The sequence below is a fragment of the Mobula birostris genome, chromosome X (assembly GCF_030028105.1).
Source record: "Mobula birostris isolate sMobBir1 chromosome X, sMobBir1.hap1, whole genome shotgun sequence".
Taxonomy (NCBI): domain Eukaryota; kingdom Metazoa; phylum Chordata; class Chondrichthyes; order Myliobatiformes; family Myliobatidae; genus Mobula; species Mobula birostris.
The window spans coordinates 56,369,735-56,389,624 of NC_092402.1; the positions used below are offsets into that span (position 1 = coordinate 56,369,735).

Consider the following 19,890-nt stretch of genomic DNA (forward strand, 5'->3'; position numbering starts at 1 on the left):
TCTGTTGTTATTTGTCATCCATATCAATGATCTCGATGAATATGTGGTTAACCTGATCAGAAAATTTGCAGATGACACCAAGTTTGGTGTAGTGAACAGTGAGAGAGGCTATCATGCCTCGCAGAGGGATCTGGACCAGCTGGAAAATGGGCTGAAAGATGGCAGATGGAATTTAATGCAGACAAGTGTGAGGTGTATGCACTTTGGGAGGACTGTGGTCTTACACAGTGAACGGTAGGGCACTGAGGAGTGCGCTGGAACAAGGGGATCTGGGAATACAAGTCCATAATTCGTTGAAAGTGGGGTCACAGGTAGATAGGGTTGTAAAGAAAGCTTTTGGCACATTGGCCTTCAGAAATCAATGCATCGAGTACAGGAGATGGGATGTTATGTGGAAAAAGTACAGAGAAAGTTTACAAGGATGTTGCTGGGTCTGAAGGACCTGAGTTATAAGGAAAGATTGAATAAGTTAGAACTGTATTCTTTAGAGCATAGAAGACTGAGAGGATATTTGGTAGAGGTATACAAAATTATGAGGGTATAGATAGGTAAATGCAAGCAGGCTTTTTCCACTGAGGTTGGGCGGGACTACAACCAGAAGTCATGGGTTGAGGGTGAAAGGTAAAAAGTTTAAGAGGAACATGAAGGGAAACTTCTTCACTCAGAGGGTTGTGAGAGAGTGTGGCACAAGTTGCCAGCGCAAGTGATGCATGCAAGTTTGATTTCAACACTAAGAGAAGTTTGGATAGGTACATGGATAGCAGAGATACGGAGGGCTATGGTCCCGCTGCAGGTCGATGGGAGTAGGCAGTTTAAATGGTTCGGCACAGACTAGATGGGCTGAAGGGCCTGCTTTTGTGCTGTATTTTTCTATGACTCGATCTATGAAGGATGTCCACATGTCGGGCCTGAGGCCTGTGTGCATCCAAGTGAGCCAGCTCATTCAGGTTTTGGTGAGAAGTTATGGGGGCATAGAGGTAGAGGTAGAAGCCAAAATGTTCACGTGGTTGCGGAGATGTGGCTGTCTTTGACCTGGTACTTTGAATGCACATCTCTCTCCACAGATGCTGCCTGACTGGCTGAGATTTTCCAGCATTCTCTTAGTTTTTATTTCTGATTTCCAGCATCTACAGTATTTAATTTTTTTAATGATGTGTTGGGGCCTTAGAAACATAGAAAACCTACATTACAATACAGACCCTTCGGCCCACAAAGCTGTGCTGAACATGTCCTTACCTTAGAAATTACCTGGGGTTACCCATAGCCCTCTGTTTTTCTGAGCTCCATGTACCTATCCAGGAGTCTCTTAAAAGACCCTATCGTATCCGCCTGCACCACCGTCGCCAGCAGCCCATTCCACGCACTCCCCACTCCCTGTGTAAAAAAAAAACAAACAAACAAACAGACGTACCACTGACATCTCCTCTGTACCTACTTCCAAGCATTTTAAAACTGTGGCCTCTTGTGCTAGCCATTCCAACCCTGGGAAAAATCTCTGACCATTCACAAGATCGATGCCTCTGATCACCTTATACACCTCTATCAGGTCACCTCTCATCCTCCATCGCTCCAAGGAGAAAAGCTGAGTTTACTCAACCTATTCTCATAAGGCATGTTCCCCAATCCAGGCAACATCCTTGTAAATATCCTCCACACCCTTTCTATGGCTTCCACATCCTTCTTGTAGTGAGATGACCAGAACTGAGCACAGTACTCCAAGTGGGGTCTGACCAGGGTCCTATATAGCTGTAAAATTACCTCTCAGCTTCTAAACTCAATCCCACGATTGATGAGGGCCAATGCACTGTATGCTTTCTTAACCACAGAGTCAACCTGCGCAGCAGCTTTGAGTGTCCTATGGACTTGGACCCCAAGATCCTTCTGATCCTCCACACTGCCAAGAGTCTTACCATTAATACTATATTCTGCCATCATATTTGACCTACCAAAATGAACCACCTCACACTTATCTGGGTTGAACTCCATCTGCCACTTCCCAGCCCCGTTTTGCATCCTATCGAAATCCCGTTGTAACCTCTGACAGCCCTCCACACTATCCACAACACCCCCAACCTTTATGTCATCAGCAAATTAACTAACCCATCCCTCCCCTTCCTCATCCAGGTCATTTATAAAAATCACAAAGAGAAGAGGTCCCACAACAGATCCCTGAGGCACACCACTGGTCACCGACCTCCATGCAGAATATGACCCGTCTACAACCACTCTTTGCCTTCTGTGGACAAGCCAGTTCTGGATCCACAAAGCAATGTCCCCTTGGATCCCATGTCTCCTTACTTTCTCAATAAGCCTTGCATGGGACACCTTGTCAAATACCTATAAGCCTTGCCTGAGCTCTGCAACATTAGATTGTTTTTTCCTATTTATAAAAAAAGACATAGTGCTGGAAAATGCACCAAAAATCTGAGTTAACAGATTGGGATTCCATCTTGGGTGGGGGGGGGCAGTGCGCAGCAGGTGGAAAGTCGATAGGGGCAACTAAATTGAGGTTGTTCAAATTTTGAAGAGTTGACTTTAAAGGATGGTTCTGCTGGTGCTTATCAACCCAAGGTATCGGTAAGGGATCTTTTGGTCATAACAAGGTGAAGTGTGAGGACAAGAGCCCATCTTATTGTACGAAGTCCATTCAAGATGGTGGGATAGAAGCTGTCCTGCAGCCTAGTCGTACGTGCTTTCAGGCTTTTCTATCTTCTGCCCGATGGGAGAGGGGAAAAGAGAGAATATACAGGGTGGCTGAGGTCTTTGAATATATCGGCTGCTTAATAAAGCAGCAAAAAGTCCATGGAGGGGAGGCTGGTTTCCATGAAGTGCTGAGCTGTGTCCACAACTCTCTGCAGTTCCCTGTTGTCATGGATGGAGCAATTGCTGTACCAAGCTGCTATGCATCCAATCTGAATGCTTTCTATGATGCATTGATAAAAATTGGTAAGAGTCAACAAGCACACGCCAAATTTCTTTAGCCTCCTGAGGAAGTCGAGGCATTGGTGAGGTTTCTTGGCCATGACACTCTTAATTGTCACCTGCTACTGCCTACTAATGACCACACTGACCCTGAATTCCTGATCAGGAGATAACCCCTTTGTCCTATCCAACACCTTCCCTGCCCTCTCTACAACTTAACACTAATGTCTTTCTCTCTGTACCACGTTCTGATGAAGAGTCTTGGAACTGAACCATTAATTAATTCTCCCCCTTCCCCTCCAGATACTGCTTTACCTGTTGAGTGTTTCCAGCATTTCCTTGCTTTTATTCTGATTTCTAGCATCTGCAGTTTTCTTTCTTTAATTTCCTGATAAAAGAAAGAAGTGAACCAGAGTGCAGCATTGATGGGGCAAAACTAATGGGATCCAGGTTATTCAGCACAAGTGGTTTACTTTGGGGCAGTAGACTTCCAGGTCCCAATATTGAAGGTGTTGAGAGTCCAACGTCATCTGGGAAACCTAGAAGATTATCCATCAGTGGCACCCTGATGAAGAGGCTACATAGCAGTCTGGTTTTGGAGTTAACATAGATCAGGGGGCAGGCTAGTTTCATGATCTGAACTCCAAAGTTGAACATATCCAAAGATAAAATTTAAAAAGACGCCTTGAAGATCCTGTTCTCTGGCAGCAGTGGGGGAAAGAAACTTACTCCTGAGGCCACAGGTCTGATAGTGATGAGAAATGATATAAAAAACCCATTTGGAGCACTTCCCTTTCTCTCCTCTTGGCCCCCACTACCAATTGGATGACCAAAAGGAAGAATGTGGAGGTGCTTGAAATTGGGAAGCCGTGTGTTGACGCATCCCTGGAATTTCTACAACCGTGGCTATCGTCCACAATAGAGACAGCTACTTCGAGGGAAGAGAGTGTGAATTCCTTCTCTTGGGAAATCTATTTTACAGTAGTTCATGTCAGAACATACTCACTTGAGAGTCAATTGTGTAACATGACTGGCATTGCTGAAAGTTGGTTTCAGAGACTTGGAGAGTCACCATATTCAGAGGGACTTGTCTGTCAGTTTTGCAGATAATAATCACCAAAGGACTGTGCCTTTAAGGCCCACCCTAAAGAACAGGTTCTAGACCACATCGCCAATGCAATGCTCAGGTAGTGTTGTGTCATCTTTTCCTGATTTAACATTAAGTTGACTTCTTGTCTGTCCCACAGATGGCATGAAGAGATTCAAATTAGAAACATTTTCCCAGTGTCCTGAAAAATATTTGTCCTACAGTGACATCTCCAAAACAGATTTGCCTTGAAATTTGACTGCATTTCATATATTTTACATGCCTCTTCCTCCCTGTATCTCTATTCCTTCTCATTCCCTCTTCTTCCCCCCCCCCCACCGAGACTCTAAACCTGCCCTCCTTAACCTGACAATCAGTTGGTTTCATCAGCAAATTATGACCATAGCACCCCTGGCTCTGCCTATCGGATTCCCTTTGTCCTCCTAAACCCAGCTTCTATACAACTTAAACCTAATATTTTTTCACATTTCCAGTTCAGAAGGCATTTGATAAGGTTCCTCATTCAGAAAGTAAGAGTTGTGGGATCCAGGGAAACTTAGCTGTGTGGATTCAGAATTGGCTTGTCCACAGATGGCAAGATGACGATGGATCATACTCTGCCTGGAGGTCAGCAGCCAATGGTGTTTGGCAGGGATCTGTTCCAGGATCCCCTGTTCTTTGTGATTTTTATAAATGACGTGGATGAGCAAATTGAAGAGTGGATTAGTAAGTTTGCAGCTGACACAGAGGTTGGCGGCTGGTGTAGAAGGTTGTTGTAAGATATTGACAGGATGCAGAGCTGGGCTGAGAAGTGGCAGATGGAGTTCAACCCGGAGAAGTGTGAAGTCTGGAAGGTTGAACTTGAAGTCAGAACACAAGGTTAATGGCACAATTATTCGCAGTGTGGGGAAACAGTGGGATATTTGGGTCCACATCCACAGATCCCTCAAAAGTTGTAGAGCAAGTTGATAAGGTTGGTAAAAATGTGTATTGTGTGTTGGCCTTCATGAGTTGGGGGATTGAGTTCAAGAACCACGAGGTAATGTTGCAGCTCTATAAATCTCTGGTTAGACCACACTTGGAGAATTGTGTTCAGATCTGGTCACCTCATTATAGGTAAGATTTGGAAGCTTTGGAGAGGGAGCAGAGGAGATTTACCAGGATGCTGCCTGGGTTAGGGAGCAAGACTTATGATAATAGGTTAAGTGAGCTAGGGTTTTTCTCCTTGGAATGAAAAAGGATGGGAGGTGACTTGATAGAGGTGTACAAGATGACAAGAGGCATAGATCGCATGGGTAACCAGAGATTTTTTTCCCCCAGGGCAGAAATGGCTAATACCAGGGGGCATAATTTTAAGGTGATTGGAAGAAAGTATAGGAGGGTTGTCAGGGGTAAGGTTTTTACACAGAGAGTACTGGGGCCAGGGGTGGTGGCAGATACATTAGGGACATTTTAAAAAAAACTCTTAGATAGGCACATGGATGATAGAAAAATGGAGGGCTATGCAGAAGGGAAGGGTTAGATTGATCTTCGAGTAGGTTAATATTTTGGCCCAACTGTGCCGTAGTATTCTATGTTCTCTGATTTTTTCACATAACAGTCTACCTGTGATGTTGCTTTCAACAAACTATACACTCACATTCCTAGGTCCCTCTGTTCCATTACACTCTCTGGTACCCTATCGTCTCATTAGGACCGAGAATTTACCCACCTTAAGGCTAGCTAAGCTCCCCTTCTATTGGTAACATATTCTTGGATTTCAAATCCCTGAATGTTTTAGCTGCTCTGTCCTTTTCGTTAATGAATACGATGAAAAGTATTCTCATGATGATAAGTATTTATTGGTTACCTTGCTTGTACTCGCTGGTTAGCTTTTGTCCTGGATCAGACTTCTGATGGGGTGGATGAAAGTCTCCAGATTAAAGCTGTTGGTAAATTGAACAACAGACATGTTTTTTGATGTTTTCTGCAAAATCCTGCTGGAAAGGTTCAGACACATTTGATCTACCCTGTACTAATTGTTACAGTGCAGGATAAGTGCCTTTGCAGATGAGTTTGTCATTTCTTGCTCTGAATGAGAAACTTGTTCTTCTGTGATTTACTCTATACTGTTAGTGGGGCCCAACACAAGCTTGAGGAATACCTTATCTTCTTTCTGGGCATATTGAGGCCTTCCAGACTTTACCGATTTCTACAACTTTGGGATACTTGCTTTCTCTGCTGGTATCAGAGTTGGATATTTCTGGAGTCATAGGGTCAGGGAGCACAGAAATGAGCTCTTTGGCCCACCATGTCTATGCTGACCATCAAGCACCCATCTACACTAATCCCGTATACCAAAACTTGGTCCAATCATTCTCTTGGTGACTCAAGGGCTCATCCAGATATTTCTTAAATGTTGTGAGAATCTCTGTCTCCACCACCTTTATTTTTTCCCTCTTGCTCTTTCTGTCTCTCCAATGGCCCCCATTAACCCATCAACAAGATGATTTCTCTAGCTCCTCCCCACAGTAACCCTGGTCTCACCCTACCACAGATATTTCCTCTGTCCTATCCAAACTGTTGCACATTTTTTGTTTCTGAAATATAATTTGTTTCCTCTCTGAGTTCTGATGAAATGTTAGGCCTGAACGTTAACTGTTTCACTCTCTACGGATGCTGCCCGACCTGTTCAGTGCTTCTAGCAACTTTTGATTTTATTTCAGGCTGCTAGTATCTGCAGTCCTCCGGAGATGCAATGGATTGCAAGTGCTGGAAACCTGGAGCGTCGCGCAAAAGGTGCTGGAGGAACTCAGTGGCTCAGGCAGCACCTATGAAGGGAAAAGGGCAGCTGATGTTTTGGATTGGTACCCTTCTGTTGGGTGGAAAGGATAGAGGGGAGATAGCCAGTACAAAGGGGGGGGGCAAAATCCACTGGATCTATCTCTCTGCTGCCAGCTCTTGCCCCTTCCCTTCCTTCTTCAAATTATCTCCCTGTCACCACTCTATTCTTTCAGTCCTCTTGAAAGGTCTCTACCCGAAATATCAATTGTCCATTTCCCGCCACAGATGCTGCCTGACCCACTGGGTTCCTCCACTGCCTCTGTATGTTTCTGCAGTTTTCTGTTTTTTCTTTCATCCTTATTTGCCAGATATCCTGTCCTACAGACTTACACACAGTGTTATCTTTTATTCTCTGCAGTTTTATTTGGCACCTCCTTGTGCCACGAGCTATTTCCCAGGCAAGGTCATTCTCGACTGAACTCTGATGCCTCCGAGACTAACCGAGGAGAATTTCTTTTCAATATGTTTTGATAATATTTAAAGCAGGTTTTGATAGGTTCGTGATTGGAAGGGGTGTCAAAGGTTACGGGGAGAGGACTGGAGAGTGGGATTGAAAGGGATAATAAATCAGCCATGATGGAGTGGCAGACAGACTTGATGGGCTGAATGGCCTAATTCTGCTCCTATACCTTATGGTTTAATGGTCTCTCCTCCTTCTGAAAAAAAAGCACCTAGTCTGTTCTGATAGCCAAGAATTGGTGAAGCTGGTACTGTTAATGTTGCCAAGCTAAACAGCATAAGAGCCAGGCCTAGTTGAAAGAAGCCTGAGGAAAGCTTTGAGATGAAGTTATCAATAGAAAGTGAAGCCACTGTAGGGCAGCTGGATTCCAGCTGGGAGACATAAATGACAGTTTATTCTTTGTTTTCCCAGCTCTCCGACCCGTGTGAGGTGACAGCAGACGTGGGCGAACTTAAGCCCCCCAGCAGTGAAGGTGAACTGGCAGGAGAGAGCAAGAGTGACCCAGGAGATTCCAAGGCTGATTGTAGCCCAGCTGAAGCTGCTGCTGCCCCATACCCTCCGGTGGATGCTAGCTTCACAAGCGCGACTGGTCTTGCTGACTTCCCCAGGGCACCTGTGATGGAAAGTTTAATCCCATCTGGTGAAGGTAGGGAAAGCTGTGTTTCTGTCACTGCTCTTGGGTTTCATAGCCCTGGGACTGGCAAACGGCCTCTTGGTTTCAGTTTGTATTTGTGTTGGCACGAGCACGCGAAAAGGACTGCAAAAATGAATCAAAATTAGTGTTCTGTGGAAAAAAAAATCCTTACAGGAAACCAAGCTTGTCTTGAGTAGAGGAAATGCCTGTGCCAAACCTTTTTGGCTATGGTCCATTGCCTCGGTGATGGGAATGTAGTGTGTGATAGAGCCCAGAGCAAACTATGTGTAATGGTGACTTGTCAGTGAGATTCTTGACTCTACTTCTGTGGCTTGAGATGACCCAAGGTGGATTCAGTTTGGGTACGGTGACTATATTCTGTTCATGGGTGCCTGCGTTTGGGTGTGTTCATACGGCTGACAGGAGGTGTGGGTGTGAATGCTCGATCCTTGTTATAGCACCATAGAGTTACGCAGCGTGGAGGCCTAAGACTTTTGCACGGTATTGTATCTGACATGGATAATCGTTGCCCCATCGGAAGCATTGTGGACAAGTTCAGCGAGGCATTGATGTCATGATGCACTCAGAAATAAACCTGTGCCAAGGCTCTTCTCACACAGATCAAGTGCATGTCCTGATCTTCCTTCCACCTCCGTAGCTTGTCTTTCACTAACAGAATATAAAACATGCACCACAGAACAGTATGGGCCCTTCAGCCCATGATGTTGTGCCAACCCATTTTAAGCTACTCCTCAATCAATCTAATCTTTCCTTCCTACACAGCCCCAAATCCTCCATTGTTCTATCATCTATGTGCCTATCTAAGAGTCTCTTAAATGTCCCTAATGTATCTGCCTCTATCACCACCCCTGGCAGGGCATTCCAGACATGTGCAAAAAGCCTACAACTGACATCTCCCCTAGAGAATGAAATTAGGAGAGCCAGAAGGGGCCATGAGAAGGCCTTGGTGAGCAGGATTAAGGAAAACCCCAAGGCATTCTACAAGCATGTGAAGAGCAAGAGGATAAGACGTGAGAGAATAGGATCAATCGAGTGTGACAGTGGAAAAGTGTGTATGGAACCGGAAGAGATAGCAGAGGTACTTAATGAGTACTTTGCTTCAGTATTCACTACAGAAAAGGACCTTGGCAATTGCAGGGATGACTACAGTGGATTGAAAAGCTTGAGCATGTAGACATTAAGAAAGAGGGTGTGCTGGAAGTTTTGGAAAGCATCAAGTTGGATAAGTCTCTGGAACCAGAGGAGATGTACCCCAGGTTACCGTGGGAGGTGAGGGAGGAGATTGCTGAGCCTCTGGCGATTACCTTTGCATCATCAAGGAGGACGGGAGAGATTGTGGAGGATTGGAGGGTTGCGAATGTTGTTCCCTTATTCAAGAAAGGGAGTAGAGATAGCCCAGGAAATTATAGACCAGTGAGTCTTACTTCAGTAGTTGGTAAGTTGATGGAGAAGATCCTGAGATGCAGGATTTATGAACATTTGGAGAGGTATAATAGATTAGGAATCGTCAGCATGGCTTTGTCAAAGGCAGGTCGTGCCTTAAGAGCCTGATTGAATTTTTTGAGGACATGACTGAACACATTGATGAAGGTAGAGCAGTAGATGTAGTGTATATGGATTTCAGCAAGGTGTTGATAAGATACCCCATGCAAGGCTTATTGAGAAAGTAAGGAGGCATGGGATCCAAGGGGACCTTGCTTTGTGGATCCAGAATTGGCTTGTACACAGAAGGCAAAGAGTGGTTGTAGACAGGTTATATTCTGCATGGAGGTCAGTGACCAGTGGTGTGCCTCAGGGATCTGTTCTGGGACTCCTTCTCTTTGTGATTGTTATAAATGACCTGGTTGAGGAAGTGGAGAGATTGTATTAATGGTAAGTATTAATGGCAGTGTGGAGGATCAGAGGGATCTTGGGATCCGAGTCCATAGGACACTCAAAGCTGCTGCGCAGGCTGACTGTGTGGTTAATAAGGTATACAGTGCGTTGGCCTTCAACTCTGGGATTGAGTACAAGAGCCGAGAGGTAATGTTACAGCTATATAGGACCCCACTTGGAGTACTGTGCTCAGTTCTGGTCACTTCACTACAAGAAGTATGTGGAAACTATAGAAAGGGTGCAGAGGAGATTTACAAGGATGTTGCCTGGATTGGGGAGCATGCCTTACAAGAATAAGCTGAGTGAGCTCAGGTTTTTCTCTCTGGAGCAAAGGAGGATGAGAGGTGACTTGATAGAATTGTACAAGATGATAAAAGGCATTGATCATGTTGATAGTCAGAGGCTTTTTCCCAGGGCTGAAATGGCTAGCACAAGAGGGCACAATTTTAAGGTGCTTGGAAGTAGGTACAGAGGAGATGTCAGGGGTAAGATGCTTAGACAAACCGCTGTAGATGTGTGGTGGAAAATATATTGACTGGTTGCATCATGGAAACACCAACACCGTTGAATGGAAAAGCATACAAAAAGTAGTGGATATGGCTCAGTTAATCACAGGTAAAGCCCTCCTCACCCCTGAGCATATCTCTAAGGAGCATTCTCGCAGGAAAGCAGTACTGTGTCCATCATCGAGGACCCCCACCACCCAGGCTATGCTCTCTCCTTACTGCTGCCATCAGGAAGAAGATACAGGAGCCACAGGACTTAGACCACCAGGTTCAGGGGCAATTATTACCCCTCAACCAGAGGGGTTAACTTCACTCTCCCCCATCACTTAAATATTCCCACAACCTATGGACTCACTTTGAATGATTCTTTATCTCTTATCCTGAATATTTATTGCTTGTTTATTTGTTATTATTATTACTACTCATTTGAAGGACATAAGCCGGGAAGATGTGGAATTGATATGGGTAGAGCTGCGTAACACTAAGGGGCAGAAGACGCTGGTGGGAGTTGTGTACAGGCCACCTAACAGTAGTAGTGAGGTCGGAGATGGTATTAAACAGGAAATTAGAAATGTGTGCAATAAAGGAACAGCAGTTATAATGGGTGACTTCAATCTACATGTAGATTGGGTGAACCAAATTGGTAAAGGTGCTGAGGAAGAGGATTTCTTGGAATGTATGCGGGATGGTTTTTTGAACCAACATGTCGAGGAACCGACTAGAGAGCAGGCTATTCTGGACTGGGTTTTGAGCAATGAGGAAGGGTTAATTAGCAATCTTGTCGTGAGAGGCCCCTTGGGTAAGAGTGACCATAATATGGTGGAATTCTTCATTAAGATGGAGAGTGACATAGTTAATTCAGAAACAAAGGTTCTGAACTTAAAGAGGGGTAACTTTGAAGGTATGAGACGTGAATTAGCTAAGATAGACTGGCAAATGACACTTAAAGGATTGACGGTGGATATGCAATGGCAAGCATTTAAAGGTTGCATGGATGAACTGCAACAAATGTTCATCCCAGTTTGGCAAAAGAATAAATCAAGGAAGGTAGTGCACCCGTGGCTGACAAGAGAAATTAGGGATAGTATCAATTCCAAAGAAGCAGCATACAAATTGGCCAGAGAAAGTGGATCACCTGAGGACTGGGAGAAATTCAGAGTTCAGCAGAGGAGGACAAAGGGCTTAATTAGGAAGGGGAAAAAAGATTATGAGAGAAAACTGGCAGGAAACATAAAAACGGACTGTAAAAGCTTTTATAGATATGTAAAAAGGAAAAGACTGGTAAAGACAAATGTAGGTCCCCTGCAGACAGAAACAGGTGAATTGATTACGGGGAGCAAGGACATGGCAGACCAATTGAATAATTACTTTGGTTCTGTCTTCACTAAGGAGGACATAAATAATCTTCCAGAAATAGTAGGGGACAGAGGGTCCAGTGAGATGGAGGAACTGAGCAAAATACATGTTAGTAGGGAAGTGATGTTAGGTAAATTGAAGGGATTGAAGGCAGATAAATCCCCAGGGCCAGATGGTGTGCATCCCAGGGTGCTTAAGGAAGTAGCCCAAGAAATAGTGGATGCATTAGTGATAATTTTTCAAAACTCGTTAGATTCTGGACTAGTTCCTGAGGATTGGAGGGTGGCTAATGTAACCCCACTTTTTAAAAAAGGAGGGAGAGAGAAACCGGGGAATTATAGACCGGTTAGCCTAACGTCGGTGGTGGGGAAACTGCAGAAGTCAGTTATCAAGGATGTGATAACAGCACATTTGGAAAGCGGTGAAATCATCGGACAAAGTCAACACGGATTTGTGAAGGGAAAATCATGTCTGATGAATCTCATTGAATTTTTTGAGGATGTAACTAGTAGAGTGGATAGGGGAGAACCAGTGGATGTGGTATATTTGGATTTTCAAAAGGCTTTTGACAAGGTCCCACACAGGAGATTAGTGTGCAAACTTAAAGCACATGGTATTGCGGGTAAGGTATTGGTGTGGGTGGAGAATTGGTTAGCAGACAGGAAGCAAAGAGTGGGAATAAACGGGACCTTTTCAGAATGGCAGGTGGTGACTAGTGGGGTACCGCAAGGCTCAGTGCTGGGACCCCAGTTGTTTACAATATATATTAATGACTTGGATGAGGGAATTAAATGCAGCATCTCCAAGTTTGCGGATGACACGAAGCTGGGTGGCAGTGTTAGCTGTGAGGAGGATGCTAAGAGGATGCAGAGTGACTTGGATAGGTTGGGTGAGTGGGCAAATTCATGGCAGATGCAATTTAATGTAGATAAATGTGAAGTTATCCACTTTGGTAGCAAAAATAGGAAAACCGATTATTATCTGAATGGTGGCCGATTAGGAAAAGGGGAGGTGCAACGAGACCTGGGTGTCATTATACACCAGTCATTGAAAGTGGGCATGCAGGTACAGCAGGCGGTGAAAAAGGCAAATGGTATGCTGGCATTTATAGCGAGAGGATTTGAGTACAGGAGCAGGGAGGTACTACTGCAGTTGTACAAGGCCTTGGTGAGACCACACCTGGAGTATTGTGTGCAGTTTTGGTCCCCTAATCTGAGGAAAGACATCCTTGCCATAGAGGGAGTACAAAGAAGGTTCACCAGATTGATTCCTGGGATGGCAGGACTTTCATATGAAGAAAGACTGGATGAACTGGGCTTGTACTTGTTGGAATTTAGAAGATTGAGGGGGGATCTGATTGAAATGTATAAAATCCTAAAGGGATTGGACAGGCTAGATGCAAGAAGATTGTTCCCGATGTTGGGGAAGTCCAGAACAAGGGGTCACAGTTTGAGGATAAAGGGGAAGCCTTTTAGGACTGAGATTAGGAAAAACTTCTTCACTCAGAGAGTGGTGAATCTGTGGAATTCTCTGCCACAGGAAGCAGTTGAGGCCAGTTCATTGGCTATATTTAAGAGGGAGTTAGATATGGCCCTTGTGGCTACGGGGGTCAGGGGGTATGGAGAGAAGGCAGGTACAGGGTTCTGAGTTGGATGATCAGCCATGATCATAATAAATGGCGGTGCAGGCTCGAAGGGCCGAATGGCCTACTCCTGCACCTATTTTCTATGATTCTATGTTTCTATGTTTTTACACAGTGGTTTGTCTTTTGCCACTTTGGCTGTTTGTCCATCCTAATGGGTGCCGTCTTTCATTGATTCTACTGTGTTTCTTTGAGTTACTGTGTATGCCCGTAAGAAAATGAATTTCAGGGCTGTATATGGTGACATATGTACTTTGATCGTAAATTTACTTTTAAGTTTGATATTAAGAGTCCTTGTTTTCTAGGTGTGTCGTGGCTAGCTGCATTACAGACACTATTGACATTTGTTGTAGAGCGGTTCTGTTGGTAAGCACATTGGCAAGTGTTCAGTGCGGCAGGAATGGAGCTTTTGATGTGTGTTAGCAGCAGATGCAGGAAGATTGTTCCTGATGTTAGGGAAGTCCAGAACGAGGGGTCACAGTTTAAGGATAAAGGGGAAGGAAGCCTTTTAGGACCAAGATGAGGAAAAACTTCTTCACACAGAGAGTGGTGAATCTGTGGAATTCTCTGCCACAGGAAACAGTTGAGGCCAGTTCATTGGCTATGTTTAAGAGGGAGTTAGATATGGCCCTTGTGGCTAAAGGGATCAGGGGGTATGGAGGGAAGGCTGGGGCGGTGTTCTGAGTTGGATGATCAGCCATGATCATACTGAATGGCGGTGCAGGCTCGAAGGGCCGAATGGCCTACTCCTGCACCTATTTTCTATGTTTCTATGTTTCTATGCAAGTTTTTTCCGTATTGTGATGAGTGTGTGGAATGGGCTGCTGGCGACTGTAGTGGAGGCGGATACAATAGGGTCTTTTAAGAGACTCCTGGATAGGTACACGGAGCTTAGAAAAATAGAGGGCTATGGATAACCCCAGGTAATTTCTAAAGTAAGTACATGTTCGGCACAGCATTGTGGGCCAAAGGGCCTGTATTGTGCTGTAGGTTTTCTATGTTTCTAAACCATCCTTCGCTCCCCTAAATGGATGTGCTGTGGTATTAGCCATTGCTGCCTTGGTGAAAAAGGAACACGCTATCTACTCTTGCAATGCCTTTTATCATCTTGTACAATGCTATCAAGTCACCGCTCATCCTCCTTTGCTCCAGAGAGAAAAGCCCTAGCTTGCTCAGCCTCTCCTCATAAGGCCGGCTGTCTAATCCAGACGGCATCCTGGTAGATCTCCTCTGCACCCTCTCTAAATCTGCCACATCTTTGCTATAATGAGGTGACCAGAACTGAACACAATATTCCAAATGTGGTCTAACCAGAGTTTTATAGAGCTACACTCTTATCTTGCACATCATCCCCTGACTAATGATGGGGGCAACCCACCTTAAGCCATCTTAACCACCCTATCAACTTGCACAGCAACTTTGAGGGATCTGTGTACTTGGACCCCAAGATCCCTCTGTTCCTTCATGCACCTTCAGAGTAACAGTTCACTTCCACTGATAAATGTAGTCTTTGTCTGTGGCTTTAGAAAAGAACAATGGAAATAAAGATGGGATGTGGTGTCTGGCAATGGAGATGAATTACACCTCGGTCTATCACAGCAGCTAACTCACTCTATGACCCAAACACATTGAAATATTGTATTGTTCTGAACTGTATCACACAGTGGCATAGCGGGTCGAGCTGCCGCCTCAGAGCCCCAAAGTCCCAGGTTCAATCGTGATTTCCATCTCTCTCTGTACGGAGGAGAGGGAATGTGAGGGGTGGGTGGGGTCTTTGATTATAGTTGCTGCTTTACTGGGGTAGTAAGAAGTAGAGACAGAGTCCATGGAGAGGGGGCTTGTTTCTGTGAGCTGGATCCAAATATTTCTACAGTTTCTTGCTGTCACGTGCAGAGGAGTTGCCATACTTGATGGGCTGAAAGGTCTGTTTCCATGACTCTAATATCATGTTGGGTCTGCTTTAATACTGCATTTGCTTCAGGGGGTAGTGATTATAATCCACAAGGGTTCCCATGGAAGTAAAGCTTTCACAGCTACAGTTGTGTAAATGCACGTTGTGACGAAAGAGGGTTACAAAAAGTACACATAGATTAAGATGTTAACTGTCCTGTGCTGGCACCAGTGGGATCAGCAGTTGATCTGCCACCTGTCTTCAGGAGAAAGAGAGATAAGGAAGAGAATGGAGCAGCATTTGGAAATGTTAATGAAGAGACGGGAGAGTTTAACAGAAGGAGACACGGTCTGAGAGCTGTCAAGATCGGCTCCTTTTTGAACCCTGAACTGTTTGAAGTGTGATGGACAGGCGATACCCCAGCAGGGGGATAAAAAGGGACAGGTTCACTAAGGCAGGACACACACGACACCATGAGGTAACGAGACCCTGGAAGCGGTGCACCTCCCACAAGTCGGTGGGAGTTTTTGGAGGGCTGATCGCGGGACCAAGCCATAGACGCACAGGGTGGAAAGGTACGATCAACGGGAACCTGGTGTGTGTCCGCCCTTGCCTGGGTGCCAGGTTCACTGCAGAGGAACGATCGTATCTGAAACGGAGGGGTCACAGTCGGTGACCTCGGAAGGCATTACAAAGGGCTCGCCCGAAAGCTGACTGTGAGGAATATCGAGGGTCTGTTTGGAATCCGATTTGAATATTCATTCGCTCTCTCTCTCTCTCTCTCCCACGGCAGTGATTACTGTGAACTGAACTGAACTCAATTGAACTGAACTTTGCGTCACTTTGAAACTGGTCATTTACCCCTAGACGACGATAGAGCTTGATTGATCCTGTTATCCTAGATCTGTGTACATGTGTGTTTATTCATTGCTAACCTGTTGCATTTATATCCTTACTATTAGAGTACTGTGTTGCTTATTTCTTTAATAAAACTTTCTTAGTTCCAGTAATCCAGACTCCAGCTGAGTGATCCATTTCTGCTGGTTTGGCAACCCAGTTACGGGGTACGTAACAACGTAAGTTCAGCAGCCAAGTTGCCTCCTACTTTTGGCTCATGTAACAAGTGGCCACCTGGGCAAGGCAGTGGCATGGTGCCAGCTACAGCTCGCCTGGTACAAGCCACTCAGTACCAGAGAGGAGGGGGCAAGCTGAGCACTGGATGAGGGGTGATGCCTTAGCAGTGAACCAGGCTGCAGCGGGAACCAAGGCCCCGTCTGTCTACATATCAACACAGTGTCAAGATGCAAATAACGCACATAAAAGTTGCTGCTGAACGCAGCAGGCCAGGCAGCATCTCTAGGAAGAGGTACAGTCGACGTCTCGGCCCGAAACGTCAACTGCACCTCTTCCTAGAGATGCTGCCTGGCCTGCTGTGTTCACCAGCAACTTTTATGTGTGTTGCTTGAAATTCCAGCATCTGCAGATTTCCTTGTGTTTGCGTCAAGATGCAAATCCCACTTTTCATGCCTCTACTGCCAATAAAAATGAGCAGGAGTACGTCACCCAGACCATCAACATCTGCTCTATCATGAACTAAGATCATGGCTAATCAAACAGTAAGCTTAACTCTGAAGTCCCGTCTATCCGCGGCAAACTTCCACCAACTCCACAAAATCTCCTGGTCCAGCAACATAGACACTGATGCCGAAAAAGCTCACCAACGCTTCTGCCTCCTCAGAAGGCTAAGGAAACTTAACATGCTCCTGCTGATCTTCACTAATTCATCCAGATGCACCACTGAAAGTATTCTATCCAGATGCGTCACAGCTTGGTGCAGCAACAATTCTGCCCATGACCATAAGAAACTGCAGGGAGTTGTGGACTGTGGACACAGCTCAGCACATCATGGAGACCAGCCTCCCCTCCATGGACTCTGTGTATACTTTTTGCTGCCTCAGCAAAGCAGGCAGCAGAATCAAAGACCCCACCCTGTGTTTTCCAACTCCATTCTTTTCATTCAGTCTCAGGCACTGGACCTTGCTTTTGAGACCAGCACTTGCCACTCCAGTTACATAACTGAGTGGCTCACCGGGCCACTCCCGAGGACAGCCAGCTACACCTCTCGATGCAGTAGCTGGCTCACTGAGTGTGGAACGAGCTGCCAGCGCAAGTGGTGCATGTGAGCTTGATTTCAACGTTTAAGAGAAGTTTGGATAGGTACATGGATGGGGGTGGTATGGAGGGCTATGGTCCCAGTACAGGTCAGTGGGAGGAGGCAGTTTAAATGGTTTCAGCATGGACTAGATAGGCCAAAGGGCCTGTTTCTGGGCTGTAGTTTTCTATGACTCTATATACACTAACAGACCCCTGGTCTTTTGTAAATTCCTTTTTATTTTGCATTGTTGAATTTCTAACTCTTCCATTTCCTGTTTAAGTCTTTCCCACCGGGCTCTGCTTTAGCGATTTGTAATTTAATCTGGATATCGGCCCATTTTTCCCTGTTCCAATTCACTTATTTACCATCCATCATTCCTCCCATTCTTTACAATTTGAATCAGCAAACTTGACAATGTCCCAGCAGTTAGTCTGACTATTCCTCCAACTTTTCCCTTTGCCTATGTTTATAGGAGATTCCTTGAATCCATCAAGAGACAAATATTTGCTTGGTGCTCCTTTAAAGACCGAGTGTTTATCATCTTTCTCCTCAGGCCTCTCCCACATCCCAGAAAAAGCTTTACTCTAGGCAGAAACCAGGGCCCAGAAATTCCTTCCCACAATACAACAGCACTGTGCACATGGAAACAGAGCAAAACTGCACCCATTTCCAGGCCTCTTCATATCCAACAGGAATTTGATCCCTGACATCCCTGCAGAAAATTCACAAGCACTGGGAGCAGTGTTCCATTGTAAAACTGGCCCAAAGGACATCAATAACAAGGGCCAATGTTCATCTCTGGTGGGATTCTCCACATTACCTGTTTACACCTGGAATAAGCAACTTTTACTGACCCCAGTCCCCCGAAGCCCTTCTCCAGGCTGCTGCAGTTCCCTGTGCATCCTCACTGCTCACTCCACACTCGGCCTGCTTCCTCTTTCCAGTGACTTCCCCACACCCCAGACCAACTTCCAATAGGCTTTGTCTGCACCCAATGCTAGTGGCCAGGAAAATGGATCACAGGCTGTAGAGGGAGTGGAGGAACTTGTGGGAGAGGTATACAGGGTCCATCCCCCGAGACCTTGTCCATCCAGAGATTGCCAGGGAGCCTCCCTCACAGTTGGACCTCTGAGGAACAAAGTCTTCGTAGGCTGGGTCTCACCAAGACCGTCCTCGCTGACAGACTGAGGTCAGGTACCTCCCAGAACCTCGCATCTGCCCTCATGTGTCAGGATCACTCCCAGCTTCCTGACCTCAGGACCATTCCAGGCTGCCGCTGATCCCTGCCACACCTCATGGCTGCATTAGGGAGTTGCCAAACTCCTCCGTCAAGGAGAAGAAACTTCATCTCTTCTCCACCAGTCCCTAGGAACAGGCATCTGCATGCACTACAGATTTACGCGGAGTGCGGGCGGTCAGAGACTCTCCTGGGAACCTCCTGTTGGAGGCACCTGTGAGGGTCTCTTTAATCTTCTGTGGGGAATGTGTCATTCTGGCCTGTCCAGATCCTTCTCTGAGATCCTGGGAGCAGTCTCCCTTCCCTCTCTCATCATTGCCGCAGCCATGCTTTGAGCAGTAGCCCTCTGCATTTGCTGGAAGAGTATGTTGCAGTATGTTCCTTTAAGGGCTGGCTGCCAAGACTGCAGCTGCAAAGCCAAATGCAAAATCTTGCAATAGAATAGGCACACTTAAACTAATGCAGCAATTTGCACAGGGAAACCTGATAACACTGTTTTGGAAACCTTGCATTCCAGGAATGCAAACTCCAAAATAACTTTTAAAATTGTGTTTGCATGCCATGGACTGCTGTTTGAGAGCAGGTATAACACAGGAAAATAATCTCTAGCTAAGCCATTAAGTTCTGATAATAACATTTATTATTTAAAAGAGGTTAATTGGATCTTCTTTAAACAGGATCTTTATTGTGAGAGCCCTTTTCAAGAGAAGACTTAATGACTAACCTCACTGGGTGATAGAACTGTTTATATAGTACAGTGACTTTGAGTTCGAGGTGCAGGGATATAATTGGAAAGCAGAGTGATAGGTACTTGCTGTTCTCTCCTTCCAGGTTTGTGAGGGAGGCAAGGGTCTAAATAGGAGGAGAACATAGAACATAGAATAGTACAGCACATTACAGGCCCTTCGGCCCACAATGTTGTGCCAACCCTCAAACCCTGCCTCCCATATAATCCCCCACCTTAAATTCCTCCATATTCCTGTCTAGTAGTCTCTTAAACTTCACTAGTGTATCAGCCTCCACCATTGACTCAGGCAGTGCATTCCACGCACCAACCACTCTGAGTAAAAAACCTTCCTCTAATATCCCCCTTGAACTTCCCACCCCTTAACTTAAAGCCATGTCCTCTTGTATTGAGCAGTGGTGCCCTGGGGAAGAGGCGCTGGCTACCCACTCTATCTATTCTTCTTAATATCTTGTACACCTCCATCATATCTCCTCTCATCCTCCTCCTCTCCAAAGAGTAAAGCCCTAGCTCCCTTAATCTCTGATCATAATCCA

The 19,890-nt window shown here is 45.5% G+C and overlaps 1 protein-coding gene across 2 annotated transcripts in view; it reads left to right on the forward strand.

Annotated features, from left to right (window-relative positions):
* Nucleotides 1–19,890, forward strand: part of LOC140191630 (rho guanine nucleotide exchange factor 25-like) — a 313,824-nt gene that overhangs the window by 17,269 nt on the left and 276,665 nt on the right. For both annotated transcript variants that reach the window (XM_072249206.1, XM_072249207.1), the window contains exon 2: nucleotides 7,704–7,938. In XM_072249206.1, coding sequence (XP_072105307.1) covers nucleotides 7,704–7,938 — 235 coding nt within the window. The remainder of the gene's footprint in view (nucleotides 1–7,703; nucleotides 7,939–19,890) is intronic.